A 25,146-nucleotide genomic window follows, 5' to 3' on the forward strand; every position below is an offset into this window, starting at 1 on the left:
TTCATTGAGTTTTTTTCCCACTACTGTCTTCGGGCCCTGAGGATGTCATCAGATAAGTATGCTCTAAACCTTAAGAATGCTCTTTTATACGCAGTTTTTTTGTTGTTGTTGATCTTGCTGCTTTCAGAATTTTGTCTCTGTCTGTGGTTTTCTTCATTCTGATCAGGATGTGTCTTGGAGTGTTTTTATTTGGGTTTCTTCTAGGTAGTACCCTTCTGGCCTCCTGAATCTGTGTGTGCTCTTCAGCTCTGTGAATGTCTTAGCAATGATGTCTTTGACAGTTTCTTCTTCATCAGGGTTTTCTTTCTGTCCCTCTGGGACTCCAATGATTCTTATGTTATTCCTCATGGTTTCATCCCAACTTTTTCTTGACATATGTTGGTTCATTTTGAGGCTCTTTTCCATTTTCTGCTGTTGTCTGGAGAGTCTGCACTTCATCTCGGAGTTCACTGATTGTCTTCAGCAGCTGTTACTCTGCTGCTGAGACCTTCCACTGAGTTTTTCAGTTCACCAACCAGGTTTTTTAGATCTGTCATTTCTGTTTGTAATTTTGTTTGCATTTTATTGGTATCCTTTAAAAGACAAGATCAGTTTCACAAAGATTTATGTTTTCTACATAATGATGGTAATCTCAGTAATTCCTGTCATCTCAGTAATTTCCCTTAACATTAGTGCCTTGAATTCACCAATCAAAAGACACACATTGGCTGAATGGACTAGAAATATGAATCCAGCTTTCTGCCTACAGAAGACACATCTGAAAAGTCATGTTAAACTCAGGTTCAAAGTAAAAATTTGGAAAACAATCTTACTGGTAAAAGCTCACAAATGACCAGATGACCACACTTATATAATCAGAATACACTTCACATTCAAATAAAAAACTGTAAGAGGCCGGAGCATCATTGTTTAATGACCAAGGGAACTAAACCCCTGTTAGGCTTTACACTCATAAGTTTATATGGAATCCTCCATGCTCAGCCTCTGCCATCTTATCAGACGCCGAGCAACATCTCCTGCACCTCAGCCTGGTTCTCCACCCATACAGATGAGATTAATTTTGCAGCTGACATCCTCTGGCCCTTTTGGAACAGAGGCAGTTTCCCCTTCTAGCTGGGTCCTGGCACCCTTCACAGCCAACTTCCACCCTCATAATAGGCCCAGAGCCATATCTCCTGAACTGGCATGTGAACAGTTCCACTCATCAAATTTTACATTGCTCACAGTTATACTTTCTGTCATGAAGTGAAAACAAGCAGGGAAGGAAAAGAGCAACACCCAACCTAATCTCTCAGTGTGTCTCAGCAGGGCTAGTTACACTGACACCATAACCAAAATACTTCAAACCCAGTGGGAAGACACAGAGAAACCCACCAAGTTTTATGGGTGAAAATAGCAACATGGAAGGCACAACCAAAAGCAACCAGTTCTGGAAACCTTCATATAATGACTTTAATGACACCAGGATGGGAATGTTTGATGAGCCTAAAGAAATGATGGCAAAGTAACCAGCAAAGTATAAGAATGAGAGCCAAAATTTTAAAAAAAAAACTATTTAAAAAAACACTGAAATGAGGAGTATAGTGGGTGATATTAAAAAAAAATCAAGAGAAGCTCTGAGTAGCAGAGTAATAAGAAGCTGACAAAAATATTAAAGAGCTCCATGATGAGATGGAGGAAACCTCCAGAAAACAACAGGAATGGAAAACAGTATGAACTAAACAGCATATCAAAGAACTGTATGATGAGTTCAAGAGGAATGATGCAAATTAAACAATTTTGTATGGACCAAACAACTTTATCAACAATCAGTTGGGCAAAGAGAAAATCAGAGAAAAAAACATATCCCTAGAAACAAAGATGCAAGTTATTGTAACAAATGGAACACAATAAACCTATTTTAAGAGGGACGTTAATAGCAATGCAGGTATCATTAGAAGATAAGAAAAGATCCAAATAAATAATCTAATTGAATATCTTACCAGAAAAAGATCAATAAAGGGAAGCAAAGTAATCAGAAGGAGAGAAATCATTAAATTTTCAGTGGAAATTGGTGAAATAGAAACTAAAACTTAGAAAATTTCAATAAAATTCTTTGACATTGTTTTTATGGATAAACAATATCAACACGCCATTAGCTAAATCCAAAAAATAAATCAGAAAGCTCTGATAAACCAGATCAGCAATGAAAAAGAAGACGATAAAAGCAATAGCTAGTACAGAAATTCAAAAAATTAACTGAAATTACTATGAGAAACTTTATGCCCTGAAATTGGAAAACCTAGGAATGATTACATTTGGGGTGTCCTATTGGTGTCCAGTACAGAGTTAGAGGGAAGTCAAATACCATAACAGGCGAGATATTAAAACTAGGAATTAGAGATGACAGTCCAAAGTCTCACACAATATAAAAACCCAAGGGTCCAGAGGGATAGTACTGCTTGTAGGGAGCTTGCCTTGCTTGATGCAACCTGAGTTCAATTCCCAGTATCCCATATGGTCAACCTAAATTCAATCCCCAGTATCCAATATGGTCCCCTAGAGCACCACTGGAAATAATTCCTGACCTGCAGAGCCAGAAGTGACCCTGAGCACTTCCAGGAGTAATTCCTGAGCACAAATCTAGGAGCAACTCATGAACATTGCAAGATATAGCCCAAAAACAAACAAATAAAAAGACAAATGCCTTAGTCTGGCAAGCTACCCATGATGTATTCGATATGCCAAACACAGTAACAACAAAGTCTCCAATGGAGACGTTACTGGGCCCACTCGAGCAAATCGATGAACAACGGGAGGACAGTGACAGTGACTCAGTCCAATAACTAACTATAACTATCCTTTAAAAAGAGCATTTTTTTTATGTGCCTTTTGGCCATTCAGATTTCTTCTTTGAGAAAGTTTCTTTTCATTTCAGCGCCCCATTTTCTGAAGGGGTTGGATATTTTCTTCTTATAGAGTTCATTGTATATCCTTGTAACCCCTTATTGGAGGGGTATTGGGTGAATATGCTTTTCCATTCTGTAGACTGTCTTTGTATTTTTGTTACTGTTGAGAAATTTACAATAGATGCTGACAAGACTATTCTAAAATAGTGAAAGAGAATTCCTCTTACACCACTATATCCTCCAACATTGATTGTCTAGTCTTTAATATGTGCCATTCTCTCTGGTATGAAATATTTTATATAGTTTTGATTTGTATTTCTCTAATAATAAATAATGTTGAACACTTTTTCATATTAAAAAAAAAATCAGGAATCCTCCCAGTTCCTAAGAGGCCAATAGTTGTATCCTGATACCAAAGCAGAGACATCACTAAAAGAAATTTATAGAGCAGTATCCCTTCTGTTCTTATTTATAAATTATTTTTTAATCTAATTTTTCTTAGAATTTTTTTTTACATTATTATATGTATGGGTAGAGCAATAGCACAGTGGGTAGGGCGTTTGCCTTGCACGTGGCCGACCCGGGTTTGATTTCTTCATCCCTCTTAGAAAGTCTGGCAAGCTACCAAGAGTATCCCGCCTGCACGGCAGAGCTGCAGAGCCTGGCAAGCTCCCTGTGACGTATTCTATATGCCAAAAACAATTACAAGTCTCACAATGGAGATGTCACTGGTGTCTGCTTGAGCAAATCGATGAACAACAGGAGGACAGGATAGGACAGTGCAGTATATGTACGAATCATATAAATGTTTTATCTTTAAGTAAAGTTATTGTTTAACTTTATGAAAATAGATGGAAAACCTACTTTTTTTTTTCAGTATAAAAGGTAAAGGCCCTCCCGTTGTTCGTCGATTTGCTCGAGCGGGCCCAGTAACGTCTCCATTGGAGACTTTGTTGTTTCTGTGTCTGGCATATCGAATACGTCACAGGGAGCTTGCCAGGCTCTGTCGTGCGGGCGAGATACGAGTGAAATTTTAACTGTCATTAGTATATTATAAAATAAATTTTTTCAAGTAGTCATTTAAATTAGACATCTAAAATATTTAACTCATATTTGGAGCCTTCTGGGTAATCTATGCTACTGTACCTATTCAAGAATCTTTGCATTTATGCAATCCAAACATCTGTATTAGCTGGTCTGTATTGAAACTCTGTTATTTATTATTTAGTCTTTTTTCCAACCTTCCTAGATCATTTAAGTTTTAATTTGAATGTATGAAGTTGATGGTGATTAATTATTTATATAAAACCTAATGATGTGAAGTATCAATGTGGATTTATCTTTGTGTATTTTGTTATATGTGCATAAAACAAAAAAAGGGTAATAGTCCAGCAGCTTATGATTTTTTTTTACTCTACTAGTACATTTCAGCAATGTTTTTATGTGATACTTTTTGGATAGTTCTACATGTTTTGGTACAAGTAAATCATTCCTTTTGGGCATTATTGTTATTTAGGATGGTTGTTAGCATATAATAATGTTTGTCTTTAATTCTTTTGGGGCATTGTTTTTCTTTTTTTTTTTTTTTTTGTCAAACCCAGTGATGATCAGGGATTATTCCTGGCTCTGCACTCCTGGCAGTGCTCAGGGAACCATATGGGATGCCATGGATCAAATCAGGGTCAGCTGCATGCAAGGAAAATGCCCTCCCCACTGTACTATTGCTCTGGCCCATGTCATTAATTCTTAAATTAAATGAAGCAAGAGTTGAATAACTTGTATGCATATTATGATACTTATATTTATCAAAATTTGCATTTACCCAGTTACCAAAACATAGGTTTATATTCATTTTTAAAATTGAATTGATTAAAGTGTGTTTTACTTGTGCACACTTTCTTAATCACGTCAATATTGTATTATTTAAATATTAAATGTTTTTTTATTCTTCTCTCATCCAGAATTCTGAAACAATATGATCATCCTAATATTGTCAAGCTTATAGGAGTTTGCACACAAAGACAACCTATATACATCATTATGGAGTTGATTCCAGGTAATTAGATTTTAGAGTTTTCGTGATTGACATTTTAATATTATTTTTTTTTACTTTTTTGTTTAAATATCTTTGATTTCTCCTCTAAATTTTCCAAGAATTTTAACACTTTATGACAACAAGCTTGTTCACGTATTTGATATTTTTACACTCTATTAATACTTGGCTATGTACTGGAAAATGTCAGCCGGCTTATTTTCTTAAATGAGAAATTATATTTTTACAGTGAAGCTACATGTGGAATTCATTTATCTGTATTATTTATTTGAGATAAACTGTTTAGAGTAAGAATTCACTTAATTTAGCTTTATAAGGAAGTACTATCTTAAATTTAGTTCACTATATAATTTTTTTAAATATGTAACCATGCTTCCTCATTTGGCGCTTATATAAAGAATCTTATAGTATTTCGGGTCATTTACAAACTATGACTCTCTTTCATATGTGGACAAAAGATAAAGTAATCTGTCTAGAACTTTGTCTTATAGTATTTCTAATGACTTTAAAAAAAAAAAACTCCTGATCTTTTGTTTTAACAATTTTCACTAAAAAATTAGATAACCTTGAGCTTATAGAATGATGTTAAAAGTTATTTTCACTTTCTCTCTTCCACCTATAGAAAATATAACAGGACAATTTTTATCTTGATAAAATCTTCAAGTTCAAAGATTTTTATTGTTTACCTTCTTACTATTAAATATATATTCAGGAAAGTTTTGGTTTTATTACATTTTTGAAAGAATATTTTGATCTGTATAAGTCTACAAATGATGTTTAGTCATTGAAATGGATTTTGTTGTGTTACCTTCAGCAACTTTTCATTTTAAAGAATTTAAAAGGATTGGGTCTGGAGCGATAGCACAGCGGTTAGGGCATTTGCCTTGCATGCAGCCGACCCAAGTTTAATTCCCAGCATCCCATATGGTCCCCTGAGCACAGCCAGGAGTAATTCCTGAGTGCAGTGCCAGGAGTAACTCCTGTGCATTGCCCGGTGTGACCCAAAAAGGAAAAAAGAAAGAATTTAAAAGGATTCAGTTTTTAATTTTAATTAAAATGCATTAAGATTTCCCACTAAAATTTGTAAATTTCCCACTAAAATTTTGTAGCTTTCCCACTAAAATTTGTAGATTTTCCATTAAAGTTCAGTTTTTAACTTGATATTGAAATGCATTAAGAAGATTTCCCACTAAGATTTGTAGATTTCCCACTAAAATCCTCAAATTTTATTTTATTAATATTTTATAGAATTTAAACTTTATTAATGGGCAAACACATTGATCCCAGTCTATCACACTGGTTTTTGAAATTACCGTATAACTACTCTAGAGTCCTAGGTAATGTCACCATCCTCATTAGGATAGAATTGTCTGTGTTTGGTGCATTGTATGTTCTCATATTTTATACAGTTTGTTATCTAGAGAAGCATAGTTTAAAGCTTTAAAGTAATTATAGTCTGTAATTTTAACTAAAAAATTGTGTATAAATTCTAGGAGAATGTTTAAATGCATAAATGGTTCACATTGATACAAATGAAGCCCCTAATTAATTGAAGATGTTACTGAGAAATTTAGATTCAAAGGGTGGGACTGACTTAATGTACAGAGTAGTTTTGGTTTTGTATAGGTGATGATTAAAGGAAAATAGATGGCAAACTAGACAGAATATAACTGTACAAAAGAGCCACTGAATTGCTTATCTGGACTCACAACCTCTATTGATTTATTATAAAAGTATATGTAACAGAAAATTCAAAGTATAGTGATGGAAAATTAAAATTGATCATCTATCATTCAGTAATCTAATTTTATCACTAAAGTAATTTCCATTTTTATGGGGTTTTTTTCCAAGTAAGATATATTTATTTTTACAGGAACCACTTCGAGCAATTCCATGATACCCTCCCCATACCAACCTCCACCATGCCATGGTACTAGGGCTTTGTGCCTATAATGCTGAGTTCAGGGTTATATCCAGCAGTGTCAGGGCTCGAACCCAGAGGCTCCATTGCTGGGCATTTGCTCTGCCACTTGAGCCCATTGGGAAATAGTCCTTATACCATAGAAAACTATCTAGTATAGGTAACTTGATTTTAACCAAATCTTTTCAATTGATTTATAAAACTGCATAATGTAACAAAGTCTTATTTCTCAAATTACCATAAATTATACTTTCATTGTTTCTTATTCAACCATATAGTTATAGATTTTTATATATTTATATAATTTAACTATTCCATGTAGATATTTATATTTCTGTGTTTTAACAAATAATTCTCAGTGAATATTTTATACAGATAAGCATCTTTAGAGTAAATTTTATAGGAGTACTGTTGTTTATAAGAAATTATACATTTTGATTTCTGGCCAGGATATTGACTTTTTATTGCTATATAAAAATTATCACTACTTAGCTTGTACAACATTTATTGCATCATAGTTGTAGGGGCTAGAAGTCAAGGTATACTTACTTTTCTTGTTTTACTTTTAAAGCTATTTTTGTCTTCATAGTACCATTATTAGAATTTTAAACATACAGTGATGCTTTACCATACCCACCATCAGAGTACATTGATCCTTCCACCTTTATCCCAAGATTTCCTCCTACCCCATGCCTCCTTCCCATCCCTCAGATCACAGTTCTTTGTACTTGTATATCTTTCTCAGCCTTGTTTTCCCTGGAAAGTGTTTCATCCTTTGCTTTATCTCCTTAACTCCTCAGAAGAGATAATCTTGCATTTATCTTTCTGATTCACTTCACTTAGCATTATTTACTCCAGTTCCATCTAAATTGCAGCAAGCTGCATGATTTCATCCTTTTTCCTAAATACATTTTCCTAAATGTAAACCATTGTGCATATAGGGAGTTGTGCAGGGTTCTGTGACCTCTCATTTGTTTGCAAGTCTTGGCTCTGTAAATAATGCTGTGGTGAATAAAGGTGTCCATATGCCATTTTGGATTAATATTTGGGAATAGATGCCCCAGAGCAGGATTATAAGATTAAACGGAAACTCTAATCTACAGTTCTTGAGAAGCCTCCGAACTACGCAATACTCCCACCAGCAGTAAATGAAATTTTCTCTTTTGCCACGTCCCTGCTAGCACTTGTTTGTGGACCTTTTAATAAAAACATGTGTATGCCACTTTTACTGGTGTGAGGTGATGCACTGCCATTTTTATTAATTATTTCCCTGATAATTAGGTATTGAACATTTTTTGTATACCTTTTGGAGCTATCTATTAGGAAGTGTCTTTTAAGAATTGTCTACCTCTCTTCATTTTATGATATGTTTGGGGGGGGTGAGAGTGGGGGTTCTTGGGTCAGGGCTTACTCTGGTAAGGGCGTGGAACTTAATTCAAGGTTCTGTGCTCAGAGATGATTCTGGATAATGCTCAGGGATCCTCTATAGTGCTAGGGATCAAACTGGGATCAGCTACGAAGGCACTTTCCCTCTGCACTATCTCTATGGACCCTTTTTACTATTGTTATTTTTCATTGAGTTTTAAATATGCCTTATGTAACTTGCATACTAGCCTTTTGTATCATGTGTAATGTATGAATATTTTCTCCCAGTCAATGGGGCGTCACTATCATAGAGATTACTAACATATTACAGGCTAAGCCTTGTGTGTTAACATTTTCTAAGCCTTGTGTGTTAACATTCAGCCACAAAGGCAGCCACACCTTAAATACCTGAAAAATCAACAACAAAATAACCCAAAGACCAGTAGAAGAAAGGAAATAATAAAAACCAGAGTAAAAATCAATGCTATTGAAACCAAGAAAGCAATAAATATCAATAAAAAGAGGATCTGGTTCTTTGAAAGAATAAACAGGATAGACTAACATTTGACTAGACTCACAAGGAAAAGAAGAGTGTTCAAATTTACTGGATCAGAAATGAAAGGGGAGAATTTACAATAGAATCCCCAGAAATTCAAACATCGAAGAGTTTCCTATGAACAACTCTACTAGTTAAGCTGGAGAACCTAGAAGAATTGGACAGATTCCTAAAAATATGTAATCTGAAATTGAATGAGGAAAAAATAGGAAACCCAAAAGGTCAATCACAAGCAAGGAATTAAAACAGTAATTAACAATATCTCCAGAAATAAAAGTCAGACCTAGATTCACAGGTGAGTTTTATCAAACCTTCAGAGATGACTTACTGTCATTGACCCCTAAGTTTTTCCAAAATATCGAAGAAACAGGAGCCCTTGCTAAGACCTTCTTTAAAGCTAGCATTACTCTGATACCCAAAGATGACAGAGGTATTACCAAAAAAATGAAGATTTTATACCAATTATCTTGATGAACAGCTATGCAAAACTCAACAAAATCTTAACAAACCAAACTAAAACCATATCAAAGGGGCTGGAGTGATAGCACAGTGGATAGGGTGCTTGTCTTGCATGCGGCCAACGCGGATTCGATTCCCAGCATCCCATAAGTTCCCCTGAGCACCGCCAGGAGTAATACCTGAGTGCATGAACCAGGAATAACCCCTGTGCATCACCAGGTGTGACCCAAAAAGAAAAAAAAACATATCAAATACTTCATATACAATGATGAAGTGGGTTTTGTTTTTGTGATGCAAGGATGGTTCAAAATATATGAATCAATTAGCAAAATACACTGCATTAGTAAAAGATAATTAAAAAACAAAAATCATATGATCATATCAAGCAATGCAGAGATAGCTTTTAACAAGATCTAACACCTGCTCATAATAAAAATCATAAACAAAATAGGGGTGGAAGGAACTCTTCTCAACATAGTAACAGCTATCTATAGAAATCCCATAGCCAATATTATTCTTAGTGGTGAAAAACTGAAAGCAAGCACAAAGCAGAAATGTCCACTGTCTCCACTCTTATTCAGCATTGTATTAGAAGTCCTGGGGGCAGCAATTGGGCAAGAAAAAGAATCAGAGAAATCCAAATTGGAAAAATGGAAGTCAAATTATTTCTATTTGAAGATGACATGCATGATTCTATGCATTGAATACCCTAGGCAGTCCACACAAAAGCTCCCCGAAACAATAAATCAAGACAGCAAAGTGGCTAGCTGTAGTCAATGCACAAAAATTGGTTACATTTCCATGTGCAAATAATGAATCAGAGGACATCAAAGAGTCTATCCCATTTAAAATAGTGTCCAAAAACATGAGGTACCTAGGAATCTACTTAGCAAAAGAGGTGAGACCCTAAAAATTTGAAATGACCTATGAAAAAAGGAGCAATAGCACAGCAGGTAGGGTGTCTGCCTTGCACACGGCTGACCCGGGTTTGATTCCTTTGCCCCTCTCGGAGAGCCCAGCAAGCTACCGAGAGTATCTCGTCCGCACAGTAAAGCCTGGCAAGCTACCTGTGACATATCAGTATGCCAAAAACAGTAACAACAAGTCTCACAATTTGATGTGGGACGTTACTGGTGCCTGCTGAAGCAAATCGATGAACAATGGGAGGACAGTGACAGTGACAATGATGAAAGAAAATTAAGAAGACCCTAGGAAATGGAAAAAACATTCCATGCTCTTAGATTGAAAGAACCAATATTGTCAAAATGGCCACCCTGCCTAAACTGCTATAGATTCAAAGAAACCCTGATCTAAATTCAGATATCGTTCTTTGAGGACTTAGAAGAGTCCATAATAAAGTTTGTATGGAATCATTAAAGATCCTGAATTGCCAAAACCATACTGAAAAATAAGAAATTGGGGTATCACATTATCTAACTTGAAGCTATAATAGAAAGCCACAGGGATCAAAACATCACAGTTCTGGAGTAAGGTCAGTCTCTGACCAGTGGGTCAGAATGTAATATTCAAGGACAAATCCCCTTATATGTGGTCAGCAAAGTTTGACAGTGGAGCTAAGAGCTTAAAATAGAATAAAGACAACCTCTCCAACAAGTGGTGTTAGAAGAATCAAAGAACCACGTGTAAGAAATTAAATATGGGTTCATATCTCCCACCTTAGACAGAGACAATTTAAAGTGGGTCAAAGACATTTAGATCAGACTGAATCTATGAAAGCATATTGAGAAAAGTATAAGCAGAACACTCCCAAGAGCTTGGCCTCAAAGGAACCTGCAACAGTACTATGCCATCGGCAAAGCCACAGAGTTAAAACTAAGCAAATGGGTCTGCCTCAGGTTAAGTTTCTATGTGGTGAAAGAAACATGGACAAACACTGAAAGACAGTTAATTGAATAGAAGGAAAATATTTGCATTTAACACATAAGGATTGACATCAGGATATGCAAAGTACTTGCACTCTCCCGAACCCAGCTCACCATCTCGTTCTGGGTGACAGCAGCTCACTGCACCAGGCGCGGAGTTCCACGTGTGATCCCTGCTGGAGCTCTGCGTGTGGTTACTGCTGGACATCACTAGCTGCTTTGTGGTATTGGGACAGACTGGCGTCGGCGGGGCAAGGAAAAACCGCGGCAGCAGCCGCAGCATCACCACCTCCCCCTTGGCTGGGCCTAGTCACGGCACCATCAAGCATGGAGCAGCGACAGTGGCCCACGTGGTAACTTGTCCACTTTGGGATGCTGTCCGCCAACCACTGAGTGACTTGGGACTCGGCGCAGGTGTTCAACCTAGCACAGACCCTATGTGATGGAATCTTGCTCTGCCAGCTGTTCGACAGCCTCTGGGTGTACTCCATCCACATCAAGGAAATTAACCTGGGGCAGCAGATGCCGCAGGCACTGCCTGGAGAAGCAGGCAGGTGCGTATTGTCAGTGTACAAATTGTTACAGCAGGCCTGTCACCAGGAGCTTACATTTGGTAGATTGGGAACACCAGCAGGAATGATTAGAGATCGCCCCATAAATTTCCATCTCCCTCCCGGAGATCCCAGCAAGCTACCGAGTGTATCCAGCCGGCATGGCAGAGCCTGGCAAGCCACCCGTGATGTACAAAATATGCCAACAACAGTAGCTAAAAGGGGTCTCATTTCCCTAACCCTGAAGGAGTCTCCAGCTGAGTTGGGAAGAATGAGAGGACTTGTACTAAGCAGATGGCATGCAAGTCAATGGGTGGGAAGGCGCCCTGCAAGCAGCTGGCCACCAAGGCGGCCCACAGAGCATGCCAGCCACAGGTGGCGTGAAGAGGCCGCACTGCTACTGGCCCGACACCACACCATGTTACTATGCGCGATCTACCAGCTGCCGTTCGAGCAGCTAGTGAGTGAGATCGCATAGGACTTTAAGACCGACCTGCACTATCAGAGCTTGGCTGTCATGGTGCTGCAGTAGGCGTGCGAGGCCTACCTGGTGGGGCTCTTCGAGGACACCAACCTCTGCACATTCCCCGCCAAGCGTGTCACCATCATGCCCAAGGACATCCAGCTGGTGTGCCGCGTCCACGAAGAGAGAACATAAAGTTTATGATGCTAAAATCTCAGGGCTGGGACAAATGGAACACTACGGGCACCAGCCTGAGTAATCGATGATTAGCGGGATGACAGTGATGACAGTGACAGATATATATATATATATATATATATATATATATATATATATATATGCGGGACCCAGGACTGAGATCTCCAAGCCTGCTCAGATCAGGACTGGCCCTCCTCCACCCAGATCCCCCATTTTCCAGTAGCTTGGTAGTCACACCCACAAACTGCCCCAGTACCATGTAATCCCATCAATAGCCAAGATCCAGAGACTATAAAACAAAGCTCCCGGGCGCACGACCTCTTATAGTCTATCTAGCCCACTGATGTACCTAATGCATCACACATGTGTTTGGTTTTAACTTACTTGCTTGTATTCTCTTATATACATTCTCTGTCTCTCTTGGAGAGCCCAGCAAGCTACTGAGAATATCCTGTCTACATGGCAGAGCCCGGCAAGCTCCCTGTGGCGTATTTGATACACCAAAAACAGTAACAATAATGGGTTTCATTCCCCTAACCCTGAAAGAGCCTCCAATATGGCATCATTGGGAAGGATGAGTAAGGAGAGGCTGCTAAAATCTCACGACTGTGACGAATGGAGGCATTACTGGCATCCGCTTGAGCAAATCAATGAACAGGAGGACCGTGATACAGTGACAGTGATGTGTGTGTGTGTGTGTGTGTGTGTGTGTGTGTGTGTAATGCCTATCAAAAATAGGGAGGGGAAATGAATAGACATGTCTCCTAGGAAGAGCAATGGATAGGCCAAAAAGCACAGAGAAAAATGCTTATCATCACTTCTTATTAGGGAAATCTAGATCTAGATGACAATGAAATATCACCTCACACAAGTAAGAATAGCAAAGATCAAAAATAATGGCAACAATTTCTGGCGGCTGGGATGTAGTGAAAAGGAACTCTCATGTACTGTTGGTGGAAATGTTGGTAGTCCAACCCCAATGGAGAACAGCATAGAGTGTCTCAGTAAACTCAAATGATCTGCCATATGACCCAACAATTCTACTTTGGTTGATCTATCTCCAGGACAGAAAAAATATTTGTTCCAAAGGTTGTATGCACACAGTTATTTATCTTAGCACTCAGTACAATAGCTAAGATTTGAAAGCAGCCTAAATGTCTAACGGTAGATAAGTAGATCATGCAGATGTGGTATATTCGCAGAGTGGAATATTGCACAGCTGTAAGGAGTTGAGATCATGCCACTCACTGCAACATGGATGGAACTGGAAGATACCATGCTATATGAAGTAAGCCAGAAAAAAATGTAAACACAGGGTGGTATCACTTCTGTGGTATTTAGAATAGCTGGAGAGGGAATGCAGTGGTTTGAAGGGTGGGGGTGATGCCTAGATCGCCATTGGCCCCAGAATATAGGGAAAAGAAGGAAAGAAACTGAGTGGGTAAGAAACAGAAGAAAAGTAGTGGAGGGCAGGGGTCAAGTGGATTCAGATATATAAGTTTAGTTATAAGGTATATAACTAAATATCCAAATCAGAGCGAACAACACTGAAATCATGAGACACAAATTTTAACAAACAAACTAAAATGTGCCTCTCAAGACGGAGACCATGGGTGTGGTGGTAGAAAAAGGAATGTGGGAACACTGGTGGAGGGAAGTTGACACTGGTGGTGAGACAGGTGCAGCATCATCGTATGTTTAAAACCCAAACATCAATAACTTTGTCCTTTAATAAAGCAAAACCTTTGTTTTAAGTTCAGTGTTGGGGCCAGAGCAACAGTACTGCAGTAGGGCATTTGCCTCACATGCTGCTGACCTGATTTCAATCCCCAGCATCCCGTACGGTTCCCCGATCCCTCAGGAGTGATCCGTCAGTGCTGCCAGGAGTAACCCCTGATCACTGCCAGATGTGGCAAGAAAAAGAAAATTTGAGGCAGGAGAGAATAGCCATTTTCACCTTGACTCAAATATTACCCCGAACTCTGGATCTTGTATAATAATTGCATGTATGTGTGTATATGTGTATATGTATTCATGATTTGTAATGTGTGTACCTTTTTACCAGCGGATTTTTGTAACTGGGGAGATATTGGTGCATCGGGAAGGAGTGATATGGGAAATCTGTGCCCTTTAAATTTTTCTTAGTCAGAAGCTCAGAAAGTCATAGAAGATAAAGGAAGCAGATCCGTCTGAAAGTCATTTTTCAGTGCACAGCAGCTTACTTCTTTGTTCCCTGAACACTATAGGACAAAATCCCGAGTTCTGATATGTAATGGTGAGGCTATACAATAGTTGGACTCTTCATACAGTACTGGTAAAATACCTAATGAAACAACCACTTTGGAGAAAAATTTCTCAATTTTTCAAAAATTACACCTAAATTTCCTTGTCAATTTCTGATCATAGGTGATCTCCCTAAACCCCTCTGTATCCTTCTGATTCAATATCCACGAGATTTAAAAGTATATGAAGGCTATATACATTTTATAATAACCAAAATATAGAAATATTCTAACTACTCATTAATGAATGAATGAACAATGTGGTATTTTTGCATATAATGTTGTATAGATATCATTAAACAATAAGGAAATCTGTAGCACAGCGGTAGGGTGTTTGCCTCGCACGCAGCCAACATGGCCGACCCGAGTTCGATTCCTCCGCCCCTCTCGGAGAGCCCGGTAAGCTACCAAGAGTATCTCGCCCGCACGGCAGAGCCTGGCAAGCTCCCCGTGATGTATTCGATATGCCAAACACAGTAACAGTAACACTAATTCTCAACAAAGAGAAATTTGCTACAGTGTAAATTTTAAAACTTTGCACTTTTAAGAGAAACTTTGATGTAAAAGACCACAAGTTATAATTACTAAATTATTACAAAGAAAAGAAATCTATAGATAAATCAGATTCACTTTTCAGGACCTTGGAGTTCAGATGGCCGGTCACTGTATTCAAGAATTAGGTATCCTTTTGGGTCATGGAAATGTCCTAATCTAGATTACAGAATGGGTACACCAATGTAAATTTGTCAGAACTCATTGAATTATGCAGTAAGGTATATATGCATCTAAGTGAACTTCAATATAACTTTGAAAACACCCCGAGTTTGATTCTCAGAACCATAGACCAGGGATAAAATAACAAGACCCATGAGCCAGGTAGCCTAAGCTAAAAGCTTGACTCAGCCACATATAAGTAGTGACACTTTGCCCTACCTACTTAACCCTTTGTGCTTTACTTTCTTTACCTGTAAATTTGAATAATATGGCTGTAAGGACTACTGTACTGTGATTGTGGAAATATACCTAACATACATATTATATTCATATATTTATAATTGTAAAGCATATATATTTGCTAATATACATATGTTAGAATGACATGGATTCATTTTGTTGGGGCTGGAGAGATAGTACAATGGGTAGGGTACTTGCCTTACTTGTGGCTGACCCTACTTCAATCCCCAGTGGCATATATGGTCCTCTGAGCATTTCCAGAAGCGATGCCTTACCCAGAGCCGGAAGTAAGCCCTGAGTACTGCCAGGTGTGGCCCAAAAACAAATCAAGAAAGCATGTTTCATCATCATTATTATTTTGTAATTTACCAAAAAAGTGACTAAAATACTTTACAGTTAATCTATAGCTTCAACCTAAAGTGACTAAAGTAACCTACAGTAAATCCATAGTTTACCCTGCTTCTTAGCCTATTCCTAACCTTTCCCCTTTCTAGCAAGAATAACCAGAAAACAAATGTAGCATAAAGTTTGTCCCTTTCCATCATATTGTGTGACTTTTTAAAATATGTATTTTAGTGTGTATCCTTCAGGGGCCATTGCTTCCCTATTTATAAACTGAAAACTAAAACCTAATGGGGCTATACTAATTGACATCTAAATTTTTCTGTAACTAGAACTTTTCATTTGTTAGAAAACTTTTCTTAAATTTGAAATATTTTATGATAAATTCTCATACAGCTTTAAAGCAGCATTGTTCTTTATATAAAAGGGATGATGGGAAATAACCAACTAAGACATTATGTATTTTTGCTAAAATAAAATGACAATATTCTATATTTTACATTTATATAATATGTTACAATAGTTATCTCTTTTTAATAAATGTTATGTGATTTGTTCTACCAGAAGAATTGTTATCCCATTTTACAATTAGACTAACTGAGATTCAGAAAGCTTCTTGTGATTCATTAATGTCATTTATGTATCAGAAGAAAACTTGTGCTCCTTCTATTATTCACTGTAAAATTCATCTTACACTTATACAAAAACACATGCTTTCTTTATGAATTGAAACCACAAATGAAAATTTGAGCAGAATCTCTATTCAAGACATCCTATAGCCAAATAAATGAATCTCCTTTTACTAAATCTGAAGTTTATTTTTTTTTTTATTTTTTTTTATTTATTTATTGAATCACTGTGGGAAAGGTTACAAAGCTTTCAGGTTTATGTCTCAGTCATGCAAATATCAAACACATTTCCCTTTACCAATACTTATTTTTTCCCATGAAGAACCCCAATAAAACCCCACCCCCCACCCCTCCCCGTCCCTGTGAGGCAGATGAATTCTAGTTACCACTCTATCCGCTTTGATTAGATTGTTTCAATAAAAGATTCACCACTATTATTTAGAGTTTACCCCCCCCCAAATCAGACATGCTGAAAAAGCATTGTGAAGTGATTTGCTTTCTACAGCTGGGTTCAAGAATTAAATGTTGGTTTTGGATTTCTGCTATTTTACCTATTGACCCTGGAAGTATTTCTACTGAAAGTCAGATAGTTAAGAAATTGGTTTCTGTGTTCTGGAGTCGTGGCCGTGCTGGAGAGCCGCTCGTGGGGGGCAACTGGTGACCTCGGTAGGGCGTGAAGGACGGACCGGAACGCCCCCCTTCCCATGAGGTTTTAGTCGCCCCCACACTCCCGGCTCATACCTGCTGTCCACAAGGCTCCCATGTGGCCGCCATCTTTCTTTCCAGAGAGGAGAGGGCGAATGGGGCAACACCCTTTCCCCTCCGGCAGACTTGATGGGCTGGATCAACGCATAGTCCGTTCACTTTTCTGCTCCAAGCTGCTGGGTTCTGCATTAAGTCCTTGTGCTTCTGGGGCCATGGCCGTGCTGGAGAGCCGCTCGCGGGGGGCGACTTGTGACCTCGGTAGGGCGTGAAGGACGGACCGGAACGCCCCCCGACCCATGAGGTTTTAGTCGCCCCCACTCCCCCGGCTCATATCTGCTGTCCACAAGGCTCCCATGTGGCCGCCATCTTTCTTTCCAGAGAGGAGAGGGCGAATGGGGCAACACCCTCTCCCCTCCGGCAGACTTGATGTCCTGGATCAATGCATAGTCCGTTCACTTTTCTGCTCCAAGCTGCTGGGTTCTGCATTAAGTCCTTGTGCTTCTGGGGCCGTGGCTGTGCTGGAGAGCCGCTCGTCGGGGGCAACTGGTGACCTCGGTAGGGCGTGAAGGACGGACCGGAACGCCCCCCTTCCCATGAGGTTTTAGTCGCCCCCACACCCCCGGCTCATACCTGCTGTCCACAAGACTCCCATGTGGCCGCCATCTTTCTTTCCAGAGGGAGGAGGGCGGAAGGGAGCAACACCCTTTCCCCTCTGGGCAGAAATGATTGCCTGGATTAACGCATAGTCCTTTCACTTTTCTGCTCCAAGCTGCTGGGTTCTGCATTAAGCCCTTGTGCTTCTGGGGCTGTGGCCGTGCTGGAGAGCCGCTCGTGGGGGGCAACTGGTGACCACGGTAGGGCATGAAGGACGGACCGGAATGCCCCCCTTCCCATGAGGTTTTAGTCGCCCCCACACTCCCGGCTCATACCTGCTGTCCACAAGGCTCCCATGTGGCCGCCATCTTTCTTTCCAGAGAGGAGAGGGCGAATGGGGCAACACCCTTTCCCCTCCGGCAGACTTGATGGCCTGGGTCAATGCATAGTCCGTTCACTTTTCTGCTTCAAGCTGCTGGGTTCTGCATTAAGTCCTTGTGCTTCTGGGGCCGTGGCTGTGCTGGAGAGCCGCTCGTGGGGGGCGACTGGTGACCTCGGTAGGGCGTGAAGGACGGACCGGAACGCCCCCCTTCCCATGAGGTTTTAGTCGCCCCCACACCCCCGGCTCATACCTGCTGTCCACAAGGCTCCCATGTGGCCGCCATCTTTCTTTCCAGAGGGAGGAGGGCGGAAGGGAGCAACACCCTTTCCCCTCTGGGCAGAAATGATTGCCTGGATTAACGCATAGTCCTTTCACTTTTCTGCTCCAAGCTGCTGGGTTCTGCATTAAGCCCTTGTGCTTCTGGGGCTGTGGCCATGCTGGAGAGCCGCTCGTGGGGGGCAACTGGTGACCTCGGTAGGGCGTGAAGGACGGACCGCTAAATCTGAAGTTTAGACACAGAAAAGGAAATAGCTTAGCTTTTTGAAATGGAAAAATTTTTGTTTGAGTTACTTTTTGTTTTCTGCTGGTAATCAAACTGTTAAGGGAAAATTTAGAAAACTGGTAGGTTAAAAACATTTAATAACTTCTTATGTCTAATACGTGAGGTAGTTCAAGAATGTATATGCCGAGCTTTAATGTGCCCCTGTTTTTCTCAGATAACTGAGCACTTTGAAATCATAAATATATAATACATCTTAAACATCAAATGTTTGTAGAGATTAATAGGCATTTGAGCATTTGAGGATTCAGCTTTAAAGTAAATACTTCAAGATGATAATGTCTTCATTAGAATCATCAACTGAATCTTGAAATACGAATATATATTTGCTTCCTTGCTCATAGGTTTCTGGTTAAGTAAAATCAAACAAAAGTCAATTTAAAATGACAATAAAAATTCTAAAGCTAAAAAGAAAAAAAAACCTTAACACACTAAAACATGACTCACCCTTTTTATTTTATAAACAATTTGCTTATTAGAAATTCAAATGAAAACAAGATGATTTTTTGTCATAAGCCCTAACTTAAAAGAATATTTAATGCTTCGGCAGCTATAATTTTTTTCATATACTCTGTGGTTAAATTAGGGCTGCCGCAAAGTACCATGATGAGTTTAAGAAACTTAAGTACCTTAACCTTCAAGTAAACAATCTCTGTGTACATACCGGGCAGAGGAGATTTTTTTAATATTAGCCATTTTTGAAAAATGTAAAACTCTACTCTTTCACATGAGATTTGTAACTGACTCTTTTTGATCTAGATATTCTCTTTATAATTATAGAATTCCCTGAACTAATTGAGTTTATATTGCATATTCCACTACTTAACTCATAGAGATGTTTAAACCTTTGCAGTTCCCAAACTTTATTTTAAATTAATTCATGACTTTTAAATGTTCAGATTTACTAAAGAATTTTTTAGTGTAGAAATCATTAAAATTGAATTCACATAGTATATGTTATCTGAAGATTTTTCCCTTAGAAATCTGGATATGCTTACTGTTATTGCTCTGTAGACTTCCAGTAGAAATATTTCCAATGTTAAAGGGTCCTTTATTTCCGTAATAGTTTCTAGAGATAACCTTAGTTATCAGTCTTCTGCCCCCGCGCCTGGCTGTTCCTCGCCGGGGAACCTTGGAGGGGAGCGGGTTGAGCTTTCCTCCCCACCCCGACCAGGGCTCCAGCAGCCGAAGACCTCCAGGACCAGCCACCACCATGCTGAGACCACTCTCCGCACACATGAAGGTACTGGCAGAGGGACAAAGCCACGCGGGTTCCAGGGCCGAGATCTCCAAGCCTACTCAGATTGGAGTTGAGCATCTTCCACCCAGATCCTCCAAATTCCAGTAGGCGGGGGTCACACCCACCACCTGGCCCCCTGGCACCGTGTAATCCCATCAACGGCCAAGACTCAGAGACTATAAAATCCAGTTCCCTGAACCGCGCAGCCGCATTTGCGGCCGCGCGACATCTTATCAGGACATCTTTTATGACATCTTATTATCTCATTCCTACTTTGGACAAACTTGCAGGCTATCGAATGTAGCCTGCCCACAGGGCAGAGTCTGGCAAACTCCCCGTGGCGTACCAAATATGCCAAATACCAGTAACAATGATGGGTCTCATTCTCCTAAAGAGCCTTGAATATAATCTCAGGGCTAGGATGAAAGAGACGTTACTGGGGCCTACTCGAGGCAATCGACGAATAACAGGATGATAAAATGAAATGAAATGAAATGAAATGAACCTTAGTAATTTTCTGGGGGTTAAATTATTTTTAAATATAATTTTTTTTTACTTTTCAGTTATAGGAAAGTTTAATATGTATTTGATCTTAAGAGAATCACATTCATTTCCAAAGCATCCCAGCTTTAGAAGGTTATTATACTCACAAAGGAGTTCTTGCTCCTTTGATAAGAAAGTCCTCTTGTTTTGCTTTGGATACCTTCCTGGCATTTGTTTCTTTCAGTCATCCTAAATAGGTGTCATCATAAATAGATAAAGGGTAGATTGTGCTGCTAAATTAATAAGGAACATGGATGCTGGCCTTCACTGATAGAGAATTTTCAAAAGTTGAAATGGCATTTGCCTTAGATAAATTTAAGTCATCACCTGTTGCACAATATCATGTTACAGCAGTACATCTTGAGCTCAAAATAAAGAATAGTGTAGCCATTCTTAAATTAAAGCTTTATAACAAAAAATATAATATCATCTTAGCTGCTGATTTTTATGTTTGTTATTTAATTAATAGACAATTCATTTCCAAGGTTTATTATTTTATGTTTGGAGATATTGATATCCTACATTATCTTGTAATTTTTATTCTTTTATCATTGGTTTACAATATTATGGAATTGCAGTTCCTCATTTTCATACCTCCATAATTTTTAGACATGTAAATAATTTTTAAAACAACATTCCTAAAAGACTGCATTTTACCTTGATACTTATTTCTAAGCAAAGTGATATATTACCTTCTTTGAGTGAAGTTTCCTGATCTGCTTTCCTGAGTACTGAAAGTAACCAATGTTGGGGGGAAAGCAGAAGTTAGAGGTGGGTCATGTAGTAGCTTGTGAACAATTATGAGGTGCTGTTTGTTCACTTAAAGAAGGTACATTTCTGAGGAGGTACTGAGTTTTTTTTTCTTCTGAAAAAGTTTGGGGACCACTCTCTGTCTTAATGCTTATTTTTTATCTCATATCTCAAAGCAAATGCAGATGTGATAGGTTTTATTATTATTATTATTATTATTTTTTATTAGTTAGACACCATGAGGTACAGTTGTAGACTTACAAATTTTGTGCTTGGGTTTCAATTATACAATGATCAAATACCCACCCCTCCACCCATTTTCCACCACCATGGATCCAGTATCCCTCCTACCCCCTATAACCCCATCCCACCCTGCCTCTGTGGCAGGGCATTCCCTTTTGTTATCTCTCTCCTTTTGGGTGTTGTGGTTTGCAAAAGAGGCAATGAGTGGCAATCATGTTTGGTCTATAATCTACTTTCAGCATGCTTCTCCCATCCTGGGAGGATCCTCCCAACACCCTTTATTTGGTGCTCCCTTCTCTATCTGAGCTCCCTTTTCCCCTAGCATGTGTGGCTGACCTCTAAGCCATGGAGCAAAATTCCTGGTACTAATCTTGGCCATTCTTGGGGATTAGTCTCCTATTTTGTTACTTTATGTTCCCCAGATGAATGCAATCTTTCTATGTCTATCCCTCTCTTTCTGGCTAGTCCACTGTTCTTAAAGTGTCATATTAAGGATGATTTTCTAATTCAGATGTGCTACCAGTTTTTCTTAAAGAGTCATGGTGAGAATGTATTTCAATTTAGAAGTTTGTAAATGAATATAATAGACTGCTGTTGTCCTTGTTAGCTTTCAATGTCAAATAAAGTAAGTAAATTGAACTTCATATTTATGTCAATTTTATGAAAAATATGAAATGTTTTTTAGTTGCTCCCAGACCTGATATGTTTCACAGATGGGAAAATCTGTAACACTACCTGCTCTTCCTTTTCTTTCATAAATTTGAGTAAGTATTTAGGAATAAAAATCCTAATCTGCTTCCTGCTAAATGTACATTTTATTACCAGCTAAACTAATTATTTTTGAAACCCCATTATGCATTTTTCTTCTCTCAATTATTCTCTAGTTTTCTAGTCATATTTAATATTGCTCTTCTTATTTAGGTCCCTGTATTTCTTTCTAGAATTTCAGATACTATATGATATTAAGCACCTCTACAAATTCAACTTGAGAGACCATACTTAGTATTAAGCATTGTCTAGCCTCAAATTACTGAAAATATGAAAGTTATATTAGAATATGTCATTATTAGATATTTTGTGCATGGAACTTTGTTCTTTATTTTCCTTGATGCTTCCTTCTCTGAGAAGTTGAGGTAGACTAATTATCAATGGTGCCTGAGTTTCCATTCCAGGGTGAATGATTCAATAACTGGCCCAGCTGTGCCTTAGAATCAGAGACTAATAAATATACCTGAACATGTAACCTTTGCTAGAAAGAATAAATTTGGCTAAATCATGTCTATCAAACTTATGAAAACAGTAGCAGATTTGACAACATCCTCAGTCATACTGAAAGATTTTACATAGCAAGCTAAAGGAGTAAAGAAGTGACTGTGTAACTGTGTAACATTTAAAGTAATTTTGTACATTAAAATATTAAGTATATTAAATATGTTATGATTATAGATTAATATATTAAATATCCGTAGCTTGATATATTATATAAGGGTAGTGTTTTGCCTCCCTCCCTCTCTTCCTGCCCTCCCTCTTTCACTGTTTCTTTCTCTCTCTCTAGTTGTTTAATATATATATTTTAATTTTGTATATCTAAAGCAACTTAATATACACACATATAAATTCATCTGTTAGACACTTAGATTATTTATATGGCCATTGTACCTATCACTGAACTAATTAAAGACATGCACATATCTTTTTGTATTGTCTTTTTTAATTTCAGAAGAAATCTCTGTGCTATTTTTCAAGAAGTCTGAAGTGTATAATTTTTAATCCTACAGACAATGAATAAAAATGGGGATTTCTATACATCCTCATCAGCTAATGAGTTTGTAATTTGAAAACTGTTTCATTATTTCAAGTACTCTAAACTAGTTTTAATTAAGTCCTAAGAGAGTTTTATGGAAAATGTATGTCCTGCTTTACTAAATGACTTGAAATGCATTTCCTTTAAGATGTTACATTCTTTTTTATTCAGATTTCTCACTATAGTTTTATAGTATTCACCATAAGCGTCATCAAAATTCTAGTGCTATGCTGCAAACATAAAGACTCCTTTGCCAATCTTTCCCATCAGTAATCTGAAGTTTTCAAGTCAAGGAGTTAGATTTTTGGTTTTTGCCAGCTGTTTGCTTTACTTATTACATATGAGTGAAGCCATCAGTAGTTGTCTTTCACTTTTTGTTTAATTTTTTTATGATATCATGATTTATAGTTGTTCATATCACAGTAGTTTTTGGCATACAGTGTTCCAACAATCATCCCACCACCAGTGTCCCTAGGTTTCCTCCCACATCCGAGTCACCCCCCTTGGCAGGCATATAACAAGTTTATTTCATATTACTTGTTCCAATACAATTTAAAGGAATGGAAACTGGCACTATCAGAGAATAAATTAATAAAATTCAATCTATGCTAATTAATTGCTATATGACTTAACCGATATAAACAAATTGAAGTCATTTAATACAATGCAGTATACTGCCTATTCTCATTTACATAACTAAGTTTTTGACTCTGGCATCAAAAATATTGCATTAAATTTTGTTTTGTAATTGGATTTTATTGTGGTAATTATCTTCCCTGTCATAAGTGAAGCTTTTTAAAAAATAATTCTTTGCTAATTTATTTTAGAGTTTCCATGAAATAGACAACTTCTACTATTGTAAATTTTAGTCAGAGTAAAGAGAATTGATATTTTAAATGGGAAAATACACATAGACCTGTAAAAGTACAAAATGTATGTATCCAAAAGGAATATTGATTTTATATCAGAAAATATATTAGAGATACTGCTTAAGTACATTAATTAGTAAAAGACTGCAATAAAACTCTCTATGTAAAAAGAAAAAGCTGATCAAACCTGATTAACTTAAGTGATCTGTCAATTCATTATTGAAAATGTATAAAATCCGTTAGCAAACTGGGAGTAAGCATCCTGTTCCTAATCTAGTAGCACATGGCCATATGTACCATTAGTGCATGCCACACTCAATGTCACATGTTGGAAGGCTGTTCTGTCCCTTAGAAAAAGAAGCTCTTTTCATGCATCTTACAAAACTGGTTTCAAGGTTATAAATTCCCTGAGCCGTTGCATGAAAGCTTTGTATCATTCCTTCAAATCTGAATGACAATCTAATTGAATAAAATGTTCTTTTCATCAGCACTACAACAAGGAAAAATCTAACTTTCCACTGGGAAAAATAACAGTGAACCATGTAACAAGAATTTCTCTCTCTGTCTCTTTTATGGTTTGCAATACAAATACTGGGGTTATCATGTTTGTTCTTTTTCTACCTTCAGCATGCAGTTCTTATCTAGAGTGATCATTTCTAACTATCATTGCTACAGTGGTTTTTTCTATATCCCAAATGCCTTCTCCCCCAGCAACTAAAGCAGGCTTCCCATTCTAGACCAATCCTCCTGGCCTGGGTTTCTACTTTTCTTGGGTGTTAGTCTCATACTATGTTTTTGTATGTCCCACAAAGGAGTGCACTCATTCTATGTCTGCCCCTCTTCCTATGACTTATTTCACTCAGGATGATACTCTCCTTGTCGATGCATTTATAAGAAAATTTCATGACTTCAT

General features: G+C 38.1%; 1 protein-coding gene across 1 annotated transcript in view; it reads left to right on the forward strand.

Moving 5' to 3' along the window:
* Positions 1-25,146, forward strand: part of FER (FER tyrosine kinase) — a 444,812-nt gene that overhangs the window by 323,638 nt on the left and 96,028 nt on the right. The window contains exon 16 of the mRNA XM_056139057.1: positions 4,850-4,944. Within this exon, the coding sequence (XP_055995032.1) occupies positions 4,850-4,944 (95 nt within the window). The remainder of the gene's footprint in view (positions 1-4,849; positions 4,945-25,146) is intronic.

This window comes from Sorex fumeus, unplaced genomic scaffold (genome assembly GCF_029834395.1).
Source record: "Sorex fumeus unplaced genomic scaffold, SorFum_2.1 ptg000131l, whole genome shotgun sequence".
NCBI classification, from domain to species: domain Eukaryota; kingdom Metazoa; phylum Chordata; class Mammalia; order Eulipotyphla; family Soricidae; genus Sorex; species Sorex fumeus.